At 36.8% G+C, this 25,550-nt stretch overlaps 1 protein-coding gene across 1 annotated transcript in view; it reads right to left on the reverse strand.

The window, feature by feature from the left end:
- LOC126297764 (serine hydroxymethyltransferase, mitochondrial-like) overlaps positions 1–15,670 on the reverse strand; it is a 113,919-nt gene extending 98,249 nt beyond the window's left edge. The window contains exons 1-2 of the mRNA XM_049988939.1: positions 15,443–15,670; positions 1,775–1,915 (exon numbers count right to left, since the gene is read on the reverse strand). Of these exons, the coding sequence (XP_049844896.1) occupies positions 1,775–1,915; positions 15,443–15,490 (189 nt within the window). The 5' untranslated portion in view covers positions 15,491–15,670. The remainder of the gene's footprint in view (positions 1–1,774; positions 1,916–15,442) is intronic.
- Between the last annotated feature and the right edge of the window lie 9,880 nt (positions 15,671–25,550).

The raw sequence follows: 25,550 nt of genomic DNA on the forward strand, positions 1-25,550 counted from the left end.
TGTCTCCCCAAATCACCTACTGGCCGCCACATACCCACTGCCCAGCTACAAAGGAGCATCCTTCTTGTGGTGTCACTGCCAGACACCACACTTGCTAGGTGGTAGCCTTTAAATTGGCCGCGGTCCGGTAGTATACGTCGGACCCGCGTGTCGCCACTATCAGTGATTGCACACAGAGCGCCGCCACACGGCAGGTCTAGAGAGACTTCCTAGCACTCGTCCCAGTTGTACAGCCGACTTTGCTAGCGATGGTTCCCTGACAAATTACGCTCTCATTTGCCTGAAACGATAGTTAGTGTAGCCTTCAGCTACATTATTTGCTACGACCTAGCAAGGCGCCATGATCAGTTTCTATTGATATTGTAAATCATGTACCGTCAAGAGTGACGTTCGTCATTAATGGATTAAAGTTAAGTATTCTACCAGTTATGTCCGTTTTTCTCAATTCTAATTCCCTTGTCATGTTCCAGACCTCACGCCAGCCTGCATCAGCTAAAACGCATGCATTTCGGCCTCCTTTAGTAACCCTGTGTTGGCTCTCCTGCCAACCACAACACCTCTTATTCCTCAGTACAACACAGGACTGAATCACATACTCTTCCACAGTTCCTACTACCTCTATGGTGCAATAATATGAGACATATACTCCCCATCCCTCCCACAGTGGTATTCCTCTACCCACTCAATAACCTTGTCTGTCCATACTCCAAACCCCTTGCCTTGCCCCATGGCTCAAGTCCCTGCAACAGACCTAGATGCATGACCAGTCCCATACATCCTCTCACTATTGCCTACTCCAAACTTGTCACAGGAATCTCCTACACCATCAAAGACAGAACTGTTTGTGAAGGCAGCCATGTAGTCTACCAAGTTAGATGCAAACACGGTGCCACATTTTACGTGGGCATGATAACTAACATGCTGTCTGTTCACAGGAATGGCCATCAGCAAATTGTGGCCAAGAGACAGCTTGACAACCCACGTGCAGACCTTGTTACCCAACGCAATGAGCTTGACTTTAATGACAGCTCCTCAGCCTGTGTCATCTGCATTCTTCCCATGAACACGAGCTTTACTCAACTGTGCAGGTGAACTGTCCCAGTAACCCAGCAACATTATCATTGTTCCTGCAACCTTTGCCCCCCCTCCCCCCCCCCCCCCCCCCCGGGTTCAACCTCTGCTAGTTCCTGTCCTCCATCTACCTCTTCCTTTTCCCTGCTCCCCACTCCACTATTACTCATACCTTGGATCTTGTCAATATATGTCTCTTCCCTGCCCTCCTCACTCCAGTGCCACACATGCCTACTATCTCTACTTCTCTCCGCTTTCCTTCACCACAACACTGTATCTCCACAATGTCCCTGCACACTCCCACACGCAGTACTAGCACCTTCTGACAGTCTTATTCTGCTATCCATCTCCCCCCCCCTTCCCACCCACTGCCAAATGCCTCTTCTGTATGTCAAAAACCCACCCAAGCAAAGATTTGCGCTCACCTCAGATGCAACTGAAGTTGGGTCTTAGCACTTGGAGACGATAGTGGCATGCATGCGCACATACGTGTGTGTGTGTGTGTGTGTGTGTGTGTGTGTGTGTGTGTGGTGTGTGTGTGGTGTGTGTGTGTTTCATTGTGCCTGTCAATGACTCAGCACCTCCTCTATTTGGTGATTAGCACTCTAGCCTTTTCATATTGTTGCCTTTGATACAAACATATACAACAAATATCTGCAGAGAAATGTTATTCCCAAGACTTCATACCATAAATAATGCTTACCTCTGAAGCAATTAATTCTAAACCACTCTTCTGTCTTTTCTTTTCTTCTTGAATCAATGCCCACATTTCAGGATCATCTTCACTTAATGATTCATTCCCAGTCCAACAAGAGGCTAGTCTCATATGTGGAAAGCCATTTTTCTGAAACAACACAGCAATCAATAGAAGCAGGTGGAAAAAAGAGCATTAAAATAAACACATGTTACAGGATAATACCTAAAGTAAAGCAGAAACAGCAACTCTCTCAGATAGCAAATACATTAAAGCGCCTGTTCCTGGAACACGGGGAGGCGCAACAGTCCCAGATCGAATCTGGCTCTTTGATTAATGATAGGGGCCAGTGTGCCAGCTAACTTGGAAATAGTTTTTAGATAGTTTTCTGCATCCACTTGGGTAAATACCATGTCAGTTTGCAAATTCTGCCTCAGTTACACGCAATGCAGAGTTTGAAAAATATTATTAGATTTGACTATGTCATTGCACTATATCTAAACAAAAGGGGTACACAGTTTTCTTCCCAGGGGAGCTGGCAGTAACTTCAAAATACCTTTGGTAGTGGCAAATTCATTGTAATAATAGCCTATACAGAGGTTCGGTACACCCCGAACTTGAGAAGTTTCGTAAGTGTCTCAACCCCGCATTGGCTGGATACAAGGCCCCAGACAGGAAACAAGGAAAAACACCAACTAGCCACTATTAATAATGCTATCTATTTAGAACAAATAATGCCATTATTAAGTTCAAAATGGCAGTTTCATCATCAGACAGCTGTTCACATTTAAAATTACATATAGCTTATGCTTGATATGTGATGTTCATTGTTGTTCATTGTGGTAAAAAAGTTCCTCAGAATGGTGATGCCACTGAAAATCCTAGCTCCTTACAGTACAGTTGACTGCTTTAGTGCTGTGTCTAGATACGACATTGTCTAGGTGAATGGCTGCCCTCAACCTGCACTGCACCACAGAAGACAGTGTTATACTAGAGGGGGCATTCATCTGAGCTTCCATGGGACTTGTGGCAGTAATTTAAGGTTTTACAAGAGGTGTGGTCTATGGAAATTATTGCAGACTAATTGCATCCTTGCATGCTCGTTGTCTTCTCTGACAACCATAGCATCTTCCAGCAGTATAACTGTGTGCCAAAAGTTCAGAATCATTTTACAGTGGTTTGAAGAGGATAATTGTGAACCTACACTGATGTTTCAGCAAACATATTCATTTAATCTGAACCTGATGCAAGACACTGGAAACACTGTAAAGTGCCAGGGCTGCTCTCACATAAAACCATCTCATAATTTAATGGATATAAATGATTTGTGCACAGACATATGGTGCCACATAATTCTAGAAACCTACTTCAGACTTAAATCCATGTAGTGCAGAATCACTGTTGTACTGTATTCAGAAGATGGACCGACATGTTATTAAGTAGGTGTATATACACTCATGTTCAGACAAAAAACAGAACACCTCGAACGACTAGCAATGTGATGTTCATATGCATAGGACATGTATATTAGTATGTTCTGCAGAAATGATTAGCATTTCAGTCATCTCAGTTCAGCTAGTGTCCTGCTGCTTAGTTGGCACAGAGTCTGCCATAGTCCCTGATCACTTATTCCACATGTGATGGCATTGATGTGTGTAAGGTTCGAGTGGCATCAATGCTGCATTCACCTGGTTCCAAAGTTCATCTATGGTGTTTGGAATTGGGTCATAGTGCTGCACCTGACATTTCATCATATCCCAAACATTTTCAGTTGCCGAGAAGTCTGGTGATGTGGCGGCAGAGAAGTGGACAATGTGCACGTAACCCACACTATAAAAATGGCGACAGTGTATGATGTGTTCCACTGTTACGCCTTGTGCCAGAGCCGAGGAGGATGCAGATCTGTCCTGCAATGACATTCAGATGAGGTGTCTGTTTTCTCAGGGGTGGTCTGGGTGGTGCAATCTGATCCATCTTGAGGTGTTCTACAGCCTTCCTTAAATCGTTCTGTACACACCCGTTGCAGCAGTTTCCCGGATGGACATGCCATATTCTCTCATGCTAATAATGTGCCCTCTTTCAAGTTCACTGATTTGACTGCATGGTCGTACATATGCCTGCAAGGCATCCTGCATGTATGCTCAAATCACACTGATCCATTACTTTGTTGTGCAGCAGTATTGATGTAGACCTTGAACCTGTGCGCCGACATGGATCAAATTCTACTCATTTCTGCAGAACATAATAATGTACATGTCCTGCGAGTATTAACATCCTATCCTAGTCATTCAAAGTGTTCCGTTTCTTTTGAACATGAGTGTACATGAAACAAAACATATTTTAAAAGAGTCACTGTACACACCTGTGTTTTTAATTCAGATACTAGTAAGAAGAAACTAATCTACACTTGGCCCACTAAATCTCGTATACCAAAACTGATAATTGACAGCAGTGAGAATGTAACATAGGTACATCAGAACTTGTGGTTGCCAGGCTTTGTAATTTACTGTTCTTCACTTTTAGTACCTCTTCCATTGTCACAGGATTGCCCTTTAACAAAATATGGGGCTCAGGTGCCCATCATTACTTACTACACTCAAATAGTTAAATGAAGTCTTGGCAGTTTTTCTACTGCCTTACTTGTTTTCTTTTATCAACTTCATAAAGCCATTGCTTGGTGCACTTATATATATATATATATGCCTGTGTGATTTACATCCACATAACTGAACCATTTCAAAATGCCGGACACTGTCCAGCATGAGAGCACAAGGTTGACAACAGGGGCTCACAGAGTGTGGTCCCATTCCCAGTCTTTGTGCAGAGGCTAACAACTTTTTACATCAGAAGATAACCACTCATAATGCATCATTTGTACATAGTGCCCTCAACACTACTGTACAGCACTGGTGAACAAAAATTCATGGCTGTCTGTGTAGCAAATGTAAATGATTTTATTCCATGGTTGTAACAGTTTACTGCTTGATTATAATGTGACATGATGATTCTGAAATTCCCAGAGGCTGATGGGTGTTTACCACTAGTACTACATTAGAACAGAAGAATCAAGAACTCGCCTGTTGGCAACATGGCCAGGAATTGATTACAGAATTTGAAGTACTTCTTCCAACTCATGTGGCACACTGACTCCAACATTTCTGTTCTAGACCTGATGCGTTCTGAGCATACACCAAACGGTGACTTGTGGCATATGAATGTAGACGTACATGAAGGGGTTACAACGTGCTTGGTGCACAATGCAGCAATACTTCCTTGTGATGATCAGATGGGGTCAAATGAAACTTCGATGACAGGTATGTTTGCCCTCACATTCCCATGCAGTCCACCACTGGGCCACTGTCACATCTGAATGCAACACAAATCTGGATACTGCACAATTTGACCAGTTGGCCAAATGGAGGCCCACAATGCAGTAGCACTGTAGGCACTTTTAAAGTCCTGTGACCAATAGCAGTGAGCCACATTTTTAGAAAATTCTCAGTCAGTCACGAAATAACATAAACATGTATTATTAAATAACATTCACTGCTGTACTGTGTGTCTGCTTTAGGCCTCTTCCAAAGTTTGATGCCACTGATGGGAGTTTTTCCGGAGCAGGTACCTTGAACATTAAGAGGTTGGTCGGTTGTTTTGGGGAAGGAGACCAGACAGCGAGGTTATCGGTCTCACCGGGTTAGATAAGGACAGGGAAGGAAGTCGGCCGTGCCCTTTGAAAGGAACCATCCAGGCATTTGCCTGGAGCGATTTAGGGAAATCACGGAAAACCTAAATCAGGATGGCCGGATGTGGGATTGAACCGTCGTCCTCCCGAATGCTAGTTCAGTGTCTAACTACTGCGCCACCTCGCTCGGTTGAACATTAAGAGGTCTAGTGTGAGTTTTGCTCCTTCTACTTAAAGTTACTAGCACCACCACTGCATACCAAGTAATTCATTAGTCTTCATAGTTACATAGATGTTTTATAATGTATTGCACAGCTTCAACATGTTTCCTCTTATACAGAGCCCCCAAAGAATTACAAATAGAATGAAAATTCTTATAGAGAAACACATTTTCACATGTTGACACCACAAACATTGAAATTGTTAATACTGACATTGGGCTATCTGATCATAATGCCCTCTTCCTTACAACTGCACCTATAGCTGTGAAAGAAAGGTATGCACTTTTTTCTCCCATTTTGTCAGACAGTGTTAGTTTTATTGGCAGTCTAAGTAATGAATCCTGGTTGGAAGTGCTTTTCACAGTTAAGTACTAACAATGCTTATGATGCTTCTATTTGGGAATCATGTCCAATTTGAAATACATTTTCCTGGGAAACTGGCTAGAGTCTTTTCAAGTTGGATCACAACAGCTAGATCCAGTATTACGTCAAACATTAATATTTCCTGCAGGGCTTTAGAAGTACTCAATTCTCAAATGAAAAGATTCACATATCCGCAGTCTATAGAATACATAAAGATTTATAAAAAAAATATATCAACAGATACTTAGAATACTAATAAGAATGCCAGCCAACAAATTAAAAACTGTGATAAAGAAAAAAGTGAAGTGGAGAAAAGACAAGAACAGTAGGGAATTAGACTTGAAACTTCTGAAGACATCAATATTGGCAAAAAAAAGACCTGTCAAATTAAATCTATGATTACTTTACAAACGCTTCACAAATCAGGATGAACTTAGCTTTCACATAGCAGCATACATCACGAGTTTAATTCCAACTAGTGAACACAAAATAGTAAAGGTGATTAAAAGCTTCAAATGCAGGCAGCATTGATGACATACCAGTGTCACTTATAATCCATACTGCTTCACCAATCCCAAAGCCCTTGGCTCACATTGTTAAATTATCACTGAGGGAGTGTTCTCTCAAAGATTACAAATATCAAGACTGATACCTTTATTCCAAGCCTGGGAATAAGCATAAAGTTGAAAATTACCACAGCATTTCAGTAATCTAGGCATTCTCTACAGTAAGTGAGATATTAACGAAACAACAAATCATCAAGTACTTATACAAGCACAGCATACTGAATAATAATCAACATAGATTTCAAACAGGCAGACGTACAGAAACAGCAATAAATGGTTACATCAATGAAATAGTTTGAAATGAGATCGGTAGTTGATGCAAGAAAAATTTAAATAGGTGCACCCCATGATAGGGTGTTAAGCCTCCTCCTGTCACTTATTTATGGAAGTGACATAAACCCCTCAGAAATTGCAGGTAAGATAATGTTTCCCGATGACACCATTGTAATAGTGAATGATATAAGAGCTAGACTTTGTGACTTGCAAACCTATTCTGAATATTGCAGCTATAATACTCGCAGCTGCGGGACCCTCCCTATAGAAAAAGTTAGAACAACACTTACGCAAAGACATATGGGCCACTTTGATGCCATTCTTTAACTGCACTGCCAACATACAATGAGGTGACAAAAGTCATGGGATACCACCTAATATCGTGCCTGACCTTTTGCCTGGCATACTGCAGCAACTCAATGTGGCTTGGTCTCAACAAGTCATCGAAATTCCCCTGCAGAAATTTTGAGCCATGCTGCCTCTGTATGTAGCCATTCACAATTGTGAGTGTTGTTGGTGCAGGACGTTGTGCATGAACTGACCTCTCAATTATGTCCCACAAATGTTTGATGGGATTAATGTAAGGCGATCTGGATGGCCAAACCATTCGCTCAAAGTGTGCAGAATGTTTTTCAAAGCAATCATGAACAATTTTAGACTGGTGACATGGTGCACTGTTATGCATGAAAATTCTGTCTTTTTTGGGAACATGAAGTCCATGAATGGTCTTCAAATAGCCAAACATAACCATTTCCATGTAAACATAGCCCAAACCATTATGGAGCCACTACAAGCTTGCACAGTGCCTAGTTGACAGCTTGGGTTTACAGATTCATGGGGTCTGCACCAGACTAAAACCCTACCATTGGCTCTTATCAAGTGAAATCAGGCCTCATCTGACTAGGCCATGGTTTTCCAGTTGTCTAGGATCCAACCAATAAGGTCATAAGGCCAGGGGAGGCACTGCACATGATGTCCTGCTGTTATTAAAAGCACTAGCACCAGTTGTCTTCTGCCATAGCTCATTAACATCAAATTTCGCAACACTGTCTTAACAGATACATTTGTCATACATCCCACATTGATTTCTGTGATTATTTTATGCAGTGTTGCTGATCTGTTAGTGCTAAAAATTTTATACAAATGTTGCTGTGCTCTGTTGAGTTGTCCACAGTGACTGGTAATGCCTGAAATTTGGCATTCTTGGCACACCCTTGACACTGTGGGGTCTCAGAATATCGAACTTCCTAATGATGTCTGAACTGGAATGTCCCATGCATCTAGCTCCAACTTCCATTCCACTTTCAAAGTCAGTTAATTCTCGTTGTCTGGCAATAATCATCTCAGAAACCTTTTCACATGAAGCCCCTAAGTACAAATGACAGCACCATCAATGCAATGCCCTTTTCACCTTACGTACACCATCTGTGTATGTGCAAATTCCTATCCCATTACATGTCATCTCCATGTACAGAAGTAAGTTAGGGAGAGAAACAACTTTTACAGCAGAGTTAAAATCATTTCTTGTTGAGGCTTGTTTCTATTATGTAAATGAATATGTTACCTTACAGGATTACTAGGACCTCATACACTGTAGAGTTCTCTTGATTCTGTTAACTGGTGTAACATAAATGCTGTCTTTGTTTTTGCAAATAAGGTTTCTACTGCTGGTTTTCAGCTTTCTCTATTTCAGATGCAGTGAAATACATTTCTTCAGAGAAGGGATCTGGTGCTAGCCTAGTTGTGATGGATATAGTGTTGGCAGGTTTGTGTGTGTTACAGTTTTCAGCAGTGCTATATAATGTGTTTATTTTTTCAGGGGAGTTTTATTTCAAAGTTCCATGCTTTACTTGGATGACTGATTTACTTACTGTGCATATTGTACTTTTCAGCAGCATTATATAATGTATTCACTTGTTTTCACTTTTTCAGCAGTATTTTATTTTCAATATTTCTTGTTCATTGATCTACCTCTTTTGCATGTTGCATTCACAATCTAGACTATGTATATGTGATTCCTCTTCCAATCATACACTGAGCAAGATTGCTATGCAAGTCATTAATGTACTGGATTTTATCTGAGAGGACTAGGATTTATTCCCCATCCGGCATCCTGCCTTGGGTTTTTCATTGCTTCTTCCAGTTGTTAGGGTAAATGCTAGGATGGTTCTTTTCACTAGGCCACAACCAACTTCATGCCACATCCTCACCTGTTCCTATCCTACTTTGTTAAAGTTTTATATATGTGCATATTATTTCTGTAATGTATCTGACTTGTCTAGTAATATTATACTAGATGGTCTATGGACATACAAATAAATAAAATAAAAAACAGAAATTCAGTCAAAAAATGGTTCAAATGGCTCTGAGCACTATGGGACTCAACATCTATGGTCATCAGTCCCCTAGAACTTAGAACTACTTAAACCTGGACAACACACAACACCCAGCCATCACGAGGCAGAGAAAATCTCTGACCCCGCCAGAAATCAAACCTGGGAACCCGAGCGCGGGAAGCAAGAACGCTACCGCACAACCACAAGATGCGGGCAGAAATTCAGTCAAAGAAATAGTATCTTTGTGTACACAGTTTCTTATTTTGAAGGGGTTTTACACAGTAATGTCCTTACAAAAATTTCTGTAACTGGCACCATGGCAACTCAATGAAGATTTATTTTCTGTTTGTGGGTTACCTGGCTTAAATATTTAATTAATGATAAAAACTCTGCTCTTCACTACTCAGCAGAAGTCAACAAAATGTGTATTTTGCAACCATCCCATCAAGGAACTTAAGAGACAAAAAGAAAGAAGCCTTTGGGAGAACTCAGAGTATAAATTTTTTTCTGTTTTCAGACCACGTCTCCAAGTTGTGTGCTCTAAAGCGTGTTTGGACATAGAAGGTTACTGCAGCCTATGCACCCTATTAATCACCAGACATACAGATCTATGTTACTGATGGGCCTATGGGAGAGGAGACACTGTGCTTCAAGGATCTGCAAACATAGTTGCTTTTTGGTGCAAAATTTTGAATGTGCAAAATGACAACATAGAAAACCTAATTGAATTTCCGGTAGCTGAGGTTCTTTAATCGTTCAGTGTCTTCCAAGTAGTTTAGCATGTGTAGCCAACAGGAAAATAAGTTTATACTGTCCAGGGCACTTTTCTTCTACAGAAACAAGAAGTTACAACATTCTTCTGGGCACAAAGGCATATGTGACATGACCGTAATATTATAGGTCACATTGCAGTCAGTTAAAACAGCAACCCTTCTCCTCCTGCCTCATCATCACCATCGTCACTGAAGGGACTAAGTAATGCAGTCATTTCCCTACCTCCTTGGGAAATACAAACTGAAAACAGGAAAGGACATAAAGCAACAGTTCATTCCATGCTTGTTGAATTCAAGAAGCTGTAGCTGTACTACTTAAATGATGCAGTTGAAAGAGAGAAAAGCCTTAGGTAACTAGAAACCATAACAGTTTTAAAATGGATAAAATTCATGGGACATGTACTATTTGATCCATAACATGTGGCGATGAGCAGATAAAAATAGGGGAACAAATCTGCTGTGTACCCAGAAAAGCACTGCCCAGTTAATTTAAAGCCAGAATAGGAACACATCTGTAATGCAGTCAAAGGTCTAAGTTATGTTGGAAAGGCAACAAAGTGTAAACTCAAAACAATGCTATGATACTGATCTGCAACATATCCTGTGGTAAATGTATATTGTCCTCAACATTTGCTGCAGATTTAATACTTGTCATTAGGACAACTTGTTAACAATGTTTTATGATTGGTTCTGTCATTTTTGATATCTGACAGACTCTCCTGTTGCTAACATTCACACTATACTGAACAGCCTGTTTTTTTTAAAAATTATTAAAATAACAAGGTAAATTCAGAAAACACATATTAGACAGTAGAGAAATCTTGTTGAATATTTCTGTGCATATAACAAACCTCAAATATGAAAAAACAAGGGGCCATTGTACAAAGGTGGTCATCTGGGCTTCACTGAGAGCCCTGTTTCCAAAATCAGTGCAGTGCTATAATAGGTAAAAAGACAATAAACAGTGCATTGTTGCCACATCACCACACTTATCAACATTCAAAAAATAAACACATAGCACAGAAGAAAAAGAAGTAAGTCAAAACTGATGCCACAAGGTTCTAAAACACCAATCACATTGACTTCAAATAAATGTGCCAAACAAACAAATCTGTAAGTCCTAAAACCTGGTATGGATTGAAAGGGAAGTTGCCAGTTGTGTCTGCCAGCCAAGAAGTCCATATTCCATTGGAATATCATGCAGAAATTGAAGCTTCTAGCACATGGTATTTTAACTTCAGTTAGATGAAATTAAGCATCCCTGATACTTGAGTCACAGTCAAGGATGGAAAATTAGGGGAAAAAATTCATTTAGTCACATTCTTGTACAATGGTAGGATGAGTATTTCTGCAGACATCAAATTGTGATTAAACATTTTTATTTCACCCAACCAAGGTGATGGAAACCACACTGTGATGTTGGGTATTAACCTAGGGGTGATTAAGTTCTGGGTGAATTAAGATATGTCTATTATGTTATATATATATAAATATAATTGAAATTTTTTATGTCCTGACTACATCTATACAATGGAAAGTGAATATACAAGAATTAATGAAAAAATGAAAAATTGCCACATGAATTGTGTGTGATTTACTTATGGTACTTACTTATTTATTTGATTAATTTTTGAGTTCCATGGATTCTTGTTGCGAGTGTATCACTAGGATGTAGAACATGTCACATTATTACAATAATAATCATATGTCAACAGTGATGAGGCTTTAAATGTAAATAATATGTAACATCTAATTTTATTAGCCTGTTATTAATGACATCTCTCAGAACATTTCAGACCACTTCCATAGCTAACAAATATGATGAAGTGCATAAAAGAATGTTAACAGAAATTACTCTTACATGTAACCTATATATCACTAGGGTGAGATAGATGCTGCCTACAGGAAAATTAAAGAGATCTTTGGAGAAAAGAGAACAACTTGTATGAATATCAAGAGCTCAGACGGAAAACACATTCTCAGCAAAGAAGCGAAGGCAGAAAGGTGGACGGAATATATAGAGGGTCTAGACAAAGGCAATGTACTTGAGGGCAATATTATGGAAATGGAAGAGGACGTAGACGAAGATGTAAGGGGAGCTATGATACTGCGTGAAGAGTTTGACAGAACACTGAGAGACCTGTGTCGAAACACGGCCCGAGGACCAGACAACATTCCATTAGAACTACTGATAGCCTTGGGAGAGCCAGCCCTCACAAAACTCTACCATCTGGTGAGCAAGATGAAATAGACAGGCAAAATACGCTCAGACTTCATGAAGTATATAATAATTCCAATACCAAAGAAACCAAGTGTTGACAGATGTGAAAATTACTGAACCATCAATTTACTAAGTCAAGGCTGCAAAATACTAACACAAATTCTTTACAGACGAATGGAAAAACTGGTAGAAGTCGACCTCGGGGAAGATCAGATTTCCATAGAAATGTTTGAACATGTGAGGCAATACTAACCCTACGACTTATCTTAGAAGACAGATTAAGCAAAGGCAAACCTATGTTTCTATCATCTGTAGACTTAGAGAAAGCTTTTGACAATGTTGACTGGAACAGTCTCTTTCAAATACTGAAGGTGGCAGGGATCAAACACAGGGAGCAAAAGGCTATTTACAATTTGTACAGAAACCAGTCGTCAGTTATATGAGTCGAGGGACAGGAAAGGGAAGCAGTGGTTGAGAAGGGAGTGTGGCAGTGTTGTAGCCTATCTCTGATGTTATCCAATCTGTACTCTGAGCAAGCAGTAAAGGAAACAAAAGAAAAATTTGGAGTAGGAATTAAAATACATGGAGAAGAAATAAAAACTTTGAGATTTGCCAATGACATTGTAATTATGTCAGAGACAGCAAAGGACTTGGAAGAGCAGTTGAATGGAAAGGACAGTGTCTTCAGAGGAGGACATAAGATGAAAATGAACAAAAGCAAAACGAGGATAATGGAATGTAGTCTAATTAAATCAGGTGATGCTGAGGGAATTAGATTAGGAAATGAGACACTTGAAGTAGTATTTGAGGAGCAAAGTAACTGATGATTGTTGAAGTAGAGTGAATATTAAATCTTGGCTGGCTATGGCAAAGAAAGTATTTCTGAAGAAGAAAAATTTGTTAACATTAAGTACAGATTTTTAAGAGTCAGGAGGTCTTTCCTGAAAGTACTTGTATGGAGTGTAGCCATGTATGGAAGTAAAAGATGGACGATAAACAGTTTACACAAGAGAGAATAGAAGCTTTCAAAATGTGGAGCTAGACAAAAATACTGACGATTCGAAGGGTACATCACATAAACAATGAGGAGGTACTGAATAGAATTGGGGAGATGAGGAATTTGTGGCACAACTTGACTAGAAGAAGGGATCGGTTGGTAGGACACGTTCTGAAGCATCAAGGGATCATCAATTTAGTATTGCAGGGAAGTGCAGAGAGTAAAAATCGTAGAGGGAGATGAGAGCAAGAATACACTAAACAGATTCAGAAAGATGTAGGTTGAAGTATTTACTCTGAGAGGAACACACTTGCACAGGATATAGTAGCATGGAGAGCTGCAGCAAAGTGGTCTCTGGACTGAAGACCACAACAACAACATCACCCATAAAGGGTATGAATAATTCCACAAGTAGCAGCCTATATAATGAATTTTGGTATTTGTAAAATACACACACATGAAGAAGTGCACCTACACTAATTAGATACAATATGCTACGAACTTAACAGATGCAACAGTAAATTGGAGAAGAGAGATACATGACAATAGGACTTCTTCCAATAAAAATACAATATATCGCCTCCTGGCTTTTGAACCCTTAACACGATGATAATTACTACTGGTACCGATAATCTAGCACTATGAGGGTGAAACACGACTCCGTCACAGCATGAATGTTTATATTGTAGACCCACTGGAGTGTGCTGAAACATAGTCATGAAGTATACTAGGTGTATGATATTGTTGATTGAAATCCACAATCTGCTTTTAATGCAGCCTGCACACTACATGTGAAGTGCCAAGTACATGTGCATTCTCTGTTGGAATTTCTAATTGCTATTACTAACGTCTTTCTATGTGAGGCACTGGTCCAGGGATTTTTCTTCTGTCACTCATTGCTTCTTTCAACTCTCCAAATGACTTGATAATGAGGAAAGTTCCATAGATTAACAACATTATAGTCATTTAAATGGTGAACTCCATTATATGGAATTTAGCAATTAACTTCCTACATGATATCCACTCAGATCTGAACATGAAACAAATCTACAAATACTCAAATTCAACTGAACACTAATTCTCAAGTACATGCATATTTACGTTTGTAAAGTTGTAAACACATTACACAGAAGTGAAGTGATGGCCTGAGAATACATATGCATATGATCCAAGTAAAACAAAAACATTATTTACGAAGACCACATGAAAATCCAGAACTGCTAAGAATGCACAAATAGCAGCACACCAAATCAAGGACGCAACAATCTGTTCATATTAACTGGACGTTATTTCAGTTCTCTATGTTTTCCGGCAGACAGTATTTACTATTTGACAGCTGGCTTTTTTTATGGGAGCAGTGCTGAAAATTACGTCAAAATGTGAATAATCAACACAAGCGAATGTTATGTGTTAATTTTAGTCATTCGTCTTATAACAATTAGAATTTAATACAGGACTACGATTCGTTCCTCTAGTGCGGATTAATTATATCCGCACAAACTAGATAATGGAAATAATGAATTTTAGCAACAACATCGCTGGGTATCCGTTTTAGGTGTCTCCTATAAGAACACCCACAGTGTGAGAGTAATCAAATGGATACATTGTTTGCGGATATTTCATTACAATTCGTACAAAGAAAATAAGTTTGCGATATATTGTTATTGTGTCGGTAAATAGCCAAAAACATTTTCACTAGACACTGTCGCATTAAAGAGCCATACAAAGTCATTTCTTATTTCACAAGTTTTATTTTAAGAAAACATCAGGACATATCATATTAACAACTATACTTATTACCAATGCTATATGTAGCTAGGATACAACTAGAGTTTGTCTTTGATCACACCGGCAACTGCGCGAACTTTTCACAAATTTGAAGATTTCTGAAGGGATCAATTTAAATTAATATTCTCACAAAAATTCGTAGTAGTCTATGGGCGATTTCTGTTATCACCCTGATTTACTCTCTAAATAAGCAACACTCCCAAGAGGCAAAACCGTAATAACCAGTAATATATCCAAACACCTTTGCAACAATGCTATCATCGACACCTGATACAAAAACTTGTTGCAGCTCTTGACAACATTAATGCCGCTTTTAACGCTGGTCCGACATATACCTCTTCCTCAAGCGGCTACTCTACGTGCATTTGTATCAACTTAAGTATTCGAAATAAGTGTCAGAAAAAAAATACCGTATGTAACATTCAAGCGCTGTTTACAATACGGTAAAGCTACTTACGTTCAAATATTGAGTAGATATTACAGAAAGTCTACGAAGAACAAACATTTAACCGAGAAATATAGCGACACCTAATTAAAAAAATTTCCACTAATAAATGAATATCTCCTACTGAAATTACACACACGCAAGACTACGCACCCAACACGCACACTCAACTAACGCAGTTGCTGCTACTGTACTGTGAAAAGTACGCGCGAGTAACATCAGCGACAATACAACTACACTACTCTGTATGTCAGTTGCTCCGTTACCAACATCCGAATGCGAAAATGAACGCAACTCTAATTCACATATGTTCAGTTTTAACATGTAATGTATTCAAGATAAACGTTAGAAGAATGTTCTTGTGATATAGCTACTGCACTTACAAATATATTTAATGTATCACTTTCACAAGGTATCTTACAGGCTTAGTTATGGAATTGTTGGAACCTTCTTTAAGAATGATAATACAATAGACATTAATAACTATTGAGACATTTCACCATTACTTTTATTCTTAAAAGTTTTGGGAAGGTAACTTATTTAATAATGATTGAGGACATACACAATTATAAAATTCTTACCCAATTACTATTTCGATCCCAGGAGAACCTCTATAATGAACATCTACCATTTCACTGACCATGTATTGAAATATCTGAATAACATGATTTCACGTACCAGGACTTTTTTTGCCTTTCAAAGAACAATGAGCAATATTTAACTGACGGGGAGCAAAGACTTGTGTTAGCCAAGTCATGCAGCTCTCATGATGAATTTTCTTTTTGAACATGGACAAATTATTACTGATAATCCACAGTGTACAAGTCACGAAACCCCACCCCTCTTCTTGCTATATAAAAATCATTTTGCATCTTACAGTGATAAGCAGAAATAGCATCCTTTTGTGATTATGCAAGCATCATAATCAAGCTCAACAGAGCTGAAACAACAGAAGCAGCAATCAATGAAGTATTCAGTAGTATTGCAGACTGGTTCTCAATAAATTCTAGTCATAGATAGAAGAGCTCTCATCTTTTGCCAATGGACTTCGAAACTGTAGCACCTAAAATATCAGCAGAATTGCCACATGTATCATTTACACTAGTCTGCCAATTTAAATGATATGTTACATAATACATTTCCAAGAGTCCGCTTTAAATATCTGTGCATATATACACATGTGTCCCATGTTATCACAGGTCAAGTACTGAAAGAGATGGCCAGTTATGGGATGGAAACTGTTTGCACCTATTAAGCAATACATATTGATGTGCTTTTAAGGAATTAGTTTACTTCCATAAGCAAATTAAAAAAAATTAATTAGTCAATATGACTAAAAGATGATTTTTGAAACATTATTGCACTGACATAATAAACATTAGTCAAGGCACTAAAGCTACATTTCACAGTTCGTAATTACTAGTTCCACCCATGTGTCATGACTCACTTTCCCACACCTGTCATACACAGTTCATGTACAGGAAAGCAGAACACATGATGATGACCATAGTAGAGAGGATATAAAATGTGGAATGGCAATAGCAAGAAAGGAATTTCTGAAAAAGAGCAATTTTTTATCACTGAATTCATATTTAGAAGTTAGGAAGTGGTTTTTGGAGGTATTCTTCTGTGGTGTAGTTTTGCACTGAAAATAAATGTGAATGATAAGCACTTCAGATGAGATGAGGACAGAAACTTTTCAAACTTGGTGCTGCAGATGAAAGCTAAAGATTAGATGTATATATCTGATAGTTAAAGAAGATGTAATGAATCGAACTGGCGAAAAAAGAAATTAATGGCGTAAGAAGACTAAAAGAGCGATAAGTTGACAGTATCAGTGCTGAGACATAAAGGAGTAATTAATTTGGTAATGAAGTGAAGAGTGGAGGCGATTAAAAATTATAGAGTGAGACAAAGGTTTGACTACAATAAACAGATTCAAATGGATGTAGTTTGCAGCAGTTATACAGATACAGAGAGTCCTGCAGAGGGTAGACTAGCATGCAGAGCTGTATCACATCAGTCTTTGGATTGGCGTATTGGAAAATCTTCCAAGTTTCTGATTTATGTATGCCTACCGTAAAAACAAAACCAAGAAACATTCTCAATGCCTGCATCAATGAGCACAACAAATGGTTAAAATCTTACGAGCGGAGTGTCTGCAGACCCAACCAGCACCAAAAAAGACTAGTTTCTGAAAATTATAAGGCAACTGCATAGCTGTAAATAAAATAAAATATACCCTACTTAAAAACTTATTACTTTTATGTGAATTTAGAAAAATATTCCTGCATTTTATTTAAAATATAAGTTAGACAGTTGCCAAGGTTTGATAAAAATATTACCATTACTTTAGTCAAGTGAATGGAAAAAATTGATCATTTTATGCTGCATGGTAAATGCCAGCTATAACGACAAATAATGATTGTAGTACGATTTCATTATATGTGGTGACTACCAAGCAACTCTTATAACATGACATGTGTATTGTTCTAAACTGCATGTGCCCTGAACCTTGACAACATGATGTTTTAAGATTAACATAATGTTAACTTTCTACATTCAAGATAGTTGGAAGTTACATGTTTTGACATTGCAATTATGAGCACATTGCGGTTAATTTTTGTGGTAAAAGTGCTTTGTCATTGCAGCTATGAGCACATAATCATTAACTTTTGTGGTGAAAGTATATGACAGTTTCAATGCTTTTAAGTAATTGTTCAGTAGATTTGAGAAAGTGAGCAACAAGGTTTCTTTTAGAAGTATAATTTCATCTTCAGCATAAATTTTAATAAAGGAACTCACATGGTATGTTAAAATTTATTTTGGTGCACTTGCGTCAAACATAATGCCGAAATTCGGTGTAGAATAACTTCAGTATTTCATTTTATTTAACTGATGGGAAGTGTAACAGTAAAATATTAATGTTTAGGTTAGTCTTTAGGGCATCATAAATAGCATCCAACACATCAAACAAGGACTCCGAAACTGTACTTTTGAGGACGTGGTGCAAACATTGGGAAGGTGACAGGTAATCGACAAAATTTGAATACAGTTCTCAAGCAAGAACTGTATGTACATGAGTATTGAATTTTTGATAGAGCTCCAGTAACAGATCTACAAGTACTAGAAATTGGCTGTAGGTATTCGAAAGTAATTAACTCTCTGTTGTAAGTTTGTTTGACAAGACTGTATTATTTTTGCGTAAAATCCATTGCAGGACCCAAAATTTGTGCTTTCTCTTCATTTTATTGGATTCTTTTCTCAGTTGTAATGTCATAACCTGAATGAAAAAACAAATGTCTATATGAATAATACCAGCCGACCCTACATTGAAAATCTGTGGCACTAAACATTCCATTCCATTATGGCACGCAGAAACAGTAGATGAATGATTCGAATGAGTGAACAGTCTCTATTGCTATTATGCCATTGGAATCTAAAAATTATCACACTGTTTCATCAGAGACTGTTTACTCATTTAAATTGTTGTGACACTACATTTTGACAGTAGTTTGTGGAAACAGTATCACATGGCACCGCTCTTGCATCAGCTATCATTCCATTTGTTACATCATCACATTTTTTTTGCATTTGAAACATTGATTTACTTAATAAGGCAGCACACAATGGCAGCCAGCTGTCATCGCTGACTGGTGGAGACACGTGCCTGTGAGCTAGAACATACGAGACATGTTTTCATCATAGATGGTTACAATGTGTGTGTTTATATAGTGCCTGTATAATCACATTACAATAAACACAATCATTGTAACCAAGAATGTTGTATTGAGGCCTCGACAGGCTAAAATGACTATAAAATATTACTCTCTCCCTGTGCAGGAATCACGAAATGTGCAAGTGTAAAGTTGTTAAGTCCATGATCTATAGACGCTATGGTTGGACCTGGAAGCATGTTTGGGTATCCAGAGTGACTAAGGCGACTGCTCGCGATATGTGGGAAACCCAGGTTCGAGTTCTAGTCTGGCACAAATTTTAATTTGTCACAAATAGGGTTACAGAATCCCACTGACAGTGCAAAAAAGGAGTGATTTAATTGTCCCAGACTCCTTTCCCATTTTCTTTCTTGGAAAAACGCCATCAGTAGCGAAGTCTCAATAAAAAAGCTATATTTTTCTTGTTGCCACGTTAAAATTGGCTTCTTTTGGTAAAACACAGAGGCATTCACAGAATTTCACCTCACTATCATGTTGTGCAGACACAATTGCGACACAGTCCTGAAAAAGTGGCTTATTAAGTGAGAAAATGAGCACAAGTAAGGTCAACAGCTTATGATAAAGCACATCCTTGGTACAAAAATTAAAATGTACTAAAAAAAGACTAGGAATAGACACACTCTTAGACAAAAAAGAAGACATACAATGAAGGAATCATCCAAATAGGACAGAAATAGGTAGGTGTGATGTACATGTACAGGCAAACTAATAATTACAATTTCAGACAAGTGGATGATCTATTCTTGGAGATGAGCTTTACAAATTGAGTAAGTCAGTAATACATTGGCCAAATTTTGGCACTTATGCAAGCAGTTGTTCGACTTGGCACTAATCGACTAAGATTAGATATTCTCCAGAGTGAAATTGTGTCAAATTCTGTCCAATTGGTGCATCGAAATCCTGAGTTGATTCGAAGTCCTGCTAAAAATCCTCCAAACATTCTAATTGGAGAGAGATCCAGCGACCTTGATGGTGAAGGTAGGGTTTGGCAAGCATGATGAGAAGTGGTAGAAACTCTCTCTGTATGGGGGCAGACATTATCTTGCTGAAATGTAAACCCAGGGTGGCTTCCCATGAAGGGCAACAAAACAGGGCGTAGAATATCATTGATGTAGTGCTGTGCTGTAAGGGTGCTATGGATGACAACGAACACGGTCCTGCCATGAAAAAAAAAAACAATGTTCAATAAACCTTTCTGTGAGACATAGTCACTGTCCAATTGAATACACAGAATGAAATTCGCTAAGACATGATGCCTTGGTATCGACATGTCAACTGTTTACTGTTGTGCCAGCTGCATGGTGAAATTGCGTCGCAGTGTCACACATTCATCCATCAGCTGATGAAAAGTGTAGATCCTGGCTCAGTTTATATTTTCCTGCCCACTCACTCGTTTCATTCGTTCCTTCAGTAGAAAATGAAAACTTGCACAGAACCTACACTTTTCATCTACTATAATCGATTTTTCAGGTCTAAGTCACTTAATTTCATTTATATTACTCAGAAAAATTAATAAAAATGACTATTTTTAGTATCAGGTTCAGCAATTTCCAATATAAATATTTTTTCATGCAAAAGGTGAACATGTGAAAATAAAATTTAATATATTTTTATAAAAGATGACTCTAAGAAAATAAATAAAATGAATCAAGGTGAATGTTAGAAGTATCTTATTTTGCCAGGGTGAATGCTCATACACCCTGGGATTCTATAACAAAAAGACATAAATAACATTAATAGCCAACACACTTTTTGGTTAAATAACAAAAACTTAGAGACCACTAAAAGGTGTGTTTAAATTGGTGCATTATTAATGAAAATTCTTTATATTATTCTTTAAACTTCCAGGGATCGGGAGCCCAGACCCTCGAATAATAAATTCATTATCAAAAAGTGCAAGGGTTTCACATTGTGTATTCGATATCATTACATTCATTATTTCTATTTTTAATTTTTCTTCACTTATTTATATTTCATTTTCATCAGTTCATTTTCAATTAGTTGAAAATCCTAACCAGTAATTAATTTAGAATATAAAATTGGTAAAATAATCTTAAACTCATTGTTAAGCTCCACACAATTATTTTCCATATCTACTATATAAATATTCTCATCCAGTAACATCATATAAAATATTTATCTCTAACTCACTTAATTTTTTAATATTCATTAAGCGACTTGTATTGTTAAGCTTTTTGGTTAGAGTCTCCACTTACTCGAATATAGAAAAAAATTATTAGATTTTTTTACAATTCCTATGTCCATACAGTAATGTATCTATTTTATATATCTTTTGCCATCATGAGGCCTCAACGCTTTCTTCTTTATTTCAGCTGTATATATTTGGTAGTTTTCACTTTGAATCATGTTAATTCTTCTGTATTGATCTCTATTGTTAAACAAACAATCTTTGTAATCTTGTAAGGTTACTGTATTTTTGACAATGCATTTGTTAACTGCTTTAGATTTTTTCTCTATTTCATCACAAGTTTTATAAGCATAAATTTGTTGCTCTCAAATCACAAAATTCTTTCATTATTTTCACATTACATTCACGTTTATTTTTTTTCTACAACTTCCTTGTTAACTTGTGGAATTCCATAAATATTATTTTCAGGATAATCACTAGCATCAAATTTGTCAATCATTGATTTCATATCTTTGTAAAAATCTTCGTTAGGTATATTAAATATATAACTGTCCATATGTTGATAACAGTATTCAATATTTACTCCATACTTCGGTTTCATTACTCAGTTTTTTATAGATAAATCAAGTATACTCATATCAACATAGATGCTTATTCATACAAACAGCAGCAGTATTTTCATTAAATATAGTTCCCTTTTCAAGTTTGGCTTTGCTATTAATTTATCACATTTTTCTTCATGTGACACTTATTTTATGTCCAGTCTGTGTCTCATATTTTCCAATGTCTTGTCAAAGGCTAAATTATTCATAAGTCTATAGAAATCTTTTCCAACGTCATTTTTGGCTTTAGTTCTTATTTCTGTATTAAATCTACATACTTCCTCAACCAATCCGATTGCTTAAATTTGAAACTCTATGTATTTTTGTTAATTTCAAGCCTAATGATTAATACTTCCAACAGCCTTGCTGCAGTGGTAATACTGGTTCCCATCAGATCACCGAAGTTAAGTGGTGTCAGGCTGGGCTGGCACTTGGATGGGCGACCATCTTGTGTTGGCAAGTGGGTGCACTCAGCCCTTGTGAGGCAAACTGAGGAGCTTCTTGGTTGAGGAGTAGTGGCTATGGTCTTGTAAACTGACATACGTCTTTGAGAGTGGTGTGCTGACCACATGCACATCCATCTACACATCCAGTGATGCCTGTGGACAGAGGGTGACACGGCAGCCAATGGGTACCATTGGGCCTTCCAAGGCCTGTTTGGAGAAAGTTTTATTTTAGTTTTAATGATAAACACTGCTTAAGATTTCTATAATGTACTACCAATTTATTTTTGCTTCCCAAAATAGTTAACAATCTGCTTTCTTTACTTCCAGACAAAATTTTACATTCAGGACCGAGTGGTAAATCTTTATGTAAATTATGTAATTCTTCGGGACACTCTAAATCTACTTCAAAAATATATCCAATTTTATCATATCTCAAATTTCACCTTTTTTGTACCATCAAAGGTATCTGGAGTATCCTATTCAGAAGGTAAATACTGGCTCATGGCATTACATATAAATTTTTCGTATCTAAATATGCTAGGTAATTTGACATCTTTCTGCTATCAAAATTATTCATATATTTATTATATGCTTTAACATATCTTTTTCAACACTGTGACGTTCCTCTTGTTATTCCCTTTTCAACCATTAAAATCGTACCATTACCATGTAATAGATCAAGTGGTTGTTTAGTCATTTTCAACATTGCATCCCAAAATGGTATGCTTTTATAGAAGTTTTTCTAAAATTTTCAAATATATCAGACAATTACAATACATAATTTTTAAGATATAGATCTTGATATTCACCTAGATTTTTCCAAACTATTTTTGCATGTTTATAACAATCATCACTTATTTCACAAATCATTCACTTTGTTATAAAATTCTTCCTTTGTTGGTAATTGTGTCTCTTCAAATTTCTTCCAAAAAATCAATGTAATAATGTGGATATACACATTTTCTAATCTGTAGATTAAATAAAACTTCAGGGTAAAAATTTCTTTTGTTTTTTGTTCGATCTCTTTTCAAATTTGATGAAAGTTTAGCAAGTGAAAAAGCCAGAAATTTCAATGTCACAAATCTCATTTTCAAACTTTCTGTTATCTTACCAAAACTAGTATATTTCTCTTTGTTGTTTGGTATTAAATCTATTGTATCATAACCAAGTTCTTTCACAAACAGATGTAAATTACATTCTGATAAATTATTAAATAAATTAACACAAAACTAAGATGTTTTAACAAATTTACATTTATGGTATAAAGGGTTTATATATTTTCCATTCAAATGATCATGACAACGATTTTTTTTGGAGGTCAATGACAGGTACACAAAGTACATTTGTCTGACTTGCATATCTTGATTCTTCAGGAGTTAATGGTTTCATTTCTTAAACTTCAGAATAAATTCTTCAAATTACTTCAACAACATTTTTTATATATTCAATAATTTTTAATGACAATTTGGTTCTCTATAAACATTAGGATCTTTATAGTGTCCATTTACATATTTAATACAATGACAGAATCCACGTGGTTCATGTATTGGTATTTTACTGTACATGAATTTTCTGGATTCGTTTGACAGTTGTGCGTCTTCAATAGCAGACTCTCAAAATCAGCATAAGTATCAAATGGAACTTTCTGTGTATGTTGGTAATTTTTTAAATATTCATAGGAACCCATCTCTGGGAATTCTACTTTTAATGGTTTGTTAACTAAACAGCTTGATGTGTGATTATCTAAATTTTCTTTACTAGTGAGATGGAGTTAACACAATTGGCAAATAAAATATATTTCTTCATGTTTATTAATTTGACTTGAAACAGGCTTAGATAAATTTTTCATACAACAAGTGTTAATTATTTCTGTCCTTGAAATAAAGGAGATTTATGTGGTTCTCTTTCTTACATTTCGTAATTTTCAGTGGATACATTGACAGTTTTCATAAAATACATAAACGTTGAGAGATACATTAATTTTATTTTCAGTTACATAAACGTTGAGAGATACATTAATTTTATTTTCAGTTTTTGGAATATGATCAACCACTAGAGGAGACTCAAAATTTTCAAGTTTCTGACCAAGATCAAGACCAACAATTTTATATTTCGTGAGTCATTCTGAATTTTTATCTACAGGTTATAAAAAAGATTTCATAACACACAGGAAACACTTCTGATCTTAATTTTCACATTAATACATGCTTTTTAGTGATCTGGTAATTCGTTTTAAGATGTTCCTTTCAGTGGAACATATCTGTTAATTCCTAGTTGTAAACCAATTAATGTCCATCCTGATCTGTGTGCAATCATATATTTTAAATTATTTCTCTTTCATTTTTGATCCTATAGCTTTCTGTCAGGAACTGAAGTTCTGTAATATTTTTGCTTGTCTGCAATTGGTTCTCACAAAAAAGTCTCTTGCATTATGTTTTACAATTTTCATAATTTTTGGTTTTACCACACTTAATAAATGATAAGAAAAAATTGCTTTATATTATTTTCCAAATTTATAGTTTGTAAACTGTTTTCAAATGCGTTATAAACTAGATAATCTCTAACTGTTCTTCTGTCTATTGGTTTCTCAAACAAATTAGTATAAAAGGAAATAATATTTCTTTAATGATTCTACATTTTTATTTCACAAACACATTGGTAGAAAATGAAAACATTTTTCGATGGGTTATTTTCATTAGTTCCAGTTGTATGGTCTGTAAACACATTGGTAGAAAATGTAAATATTTTTTCAATGGTTTGTCTCCTTTAGTTTCGAAAATGTAATTATCATTTTTAATTTTACAATAAGTCAATTGTTTCCAAACAATCAATGCATCCTCTATGTAATGACAATGGAAATACTATCGAAGGCAGTACTGCCAAAGCAGAGTTACTGAACACAGCCTCCGAAAGGTGTTCACGAAAGAAGACGAAATAAATATTCCATAATTAGAATCGAAAGAAGCTGCCAACATGAGTAACATAGGAGTAATTGTCCTCAGAATACTGAAACAACTTAAATCACTTAATAAAAGCAAGTCTTCTGGTCCAGGCTGTATACCAATTAGGTTTCTTTCAGAGTATTCTGATGCATTAGCTCCATACTTAACAATTGTATACAACTGTTCGCTTGACGAAAGATATGTACTTAAAGACTGGAATGTTACACAGGTCACACCAACATTC

The sequence above is a fragment of the Schistocerca gregaria genome, chromosome X (genome assembly GCF_023897955.1).
Source record: "Schistocerca gregaria isolate iqSchGreg1 chromosome X, iqSchGreg1.2, whole genome shotgun sequence".
NCBI classification, from domain to species: Eukaryota; Metazoa; Arthropoda; class Insecta; order Orthoptera; family Acrididae; genus Schistocerca; species Schistocerca gregaria.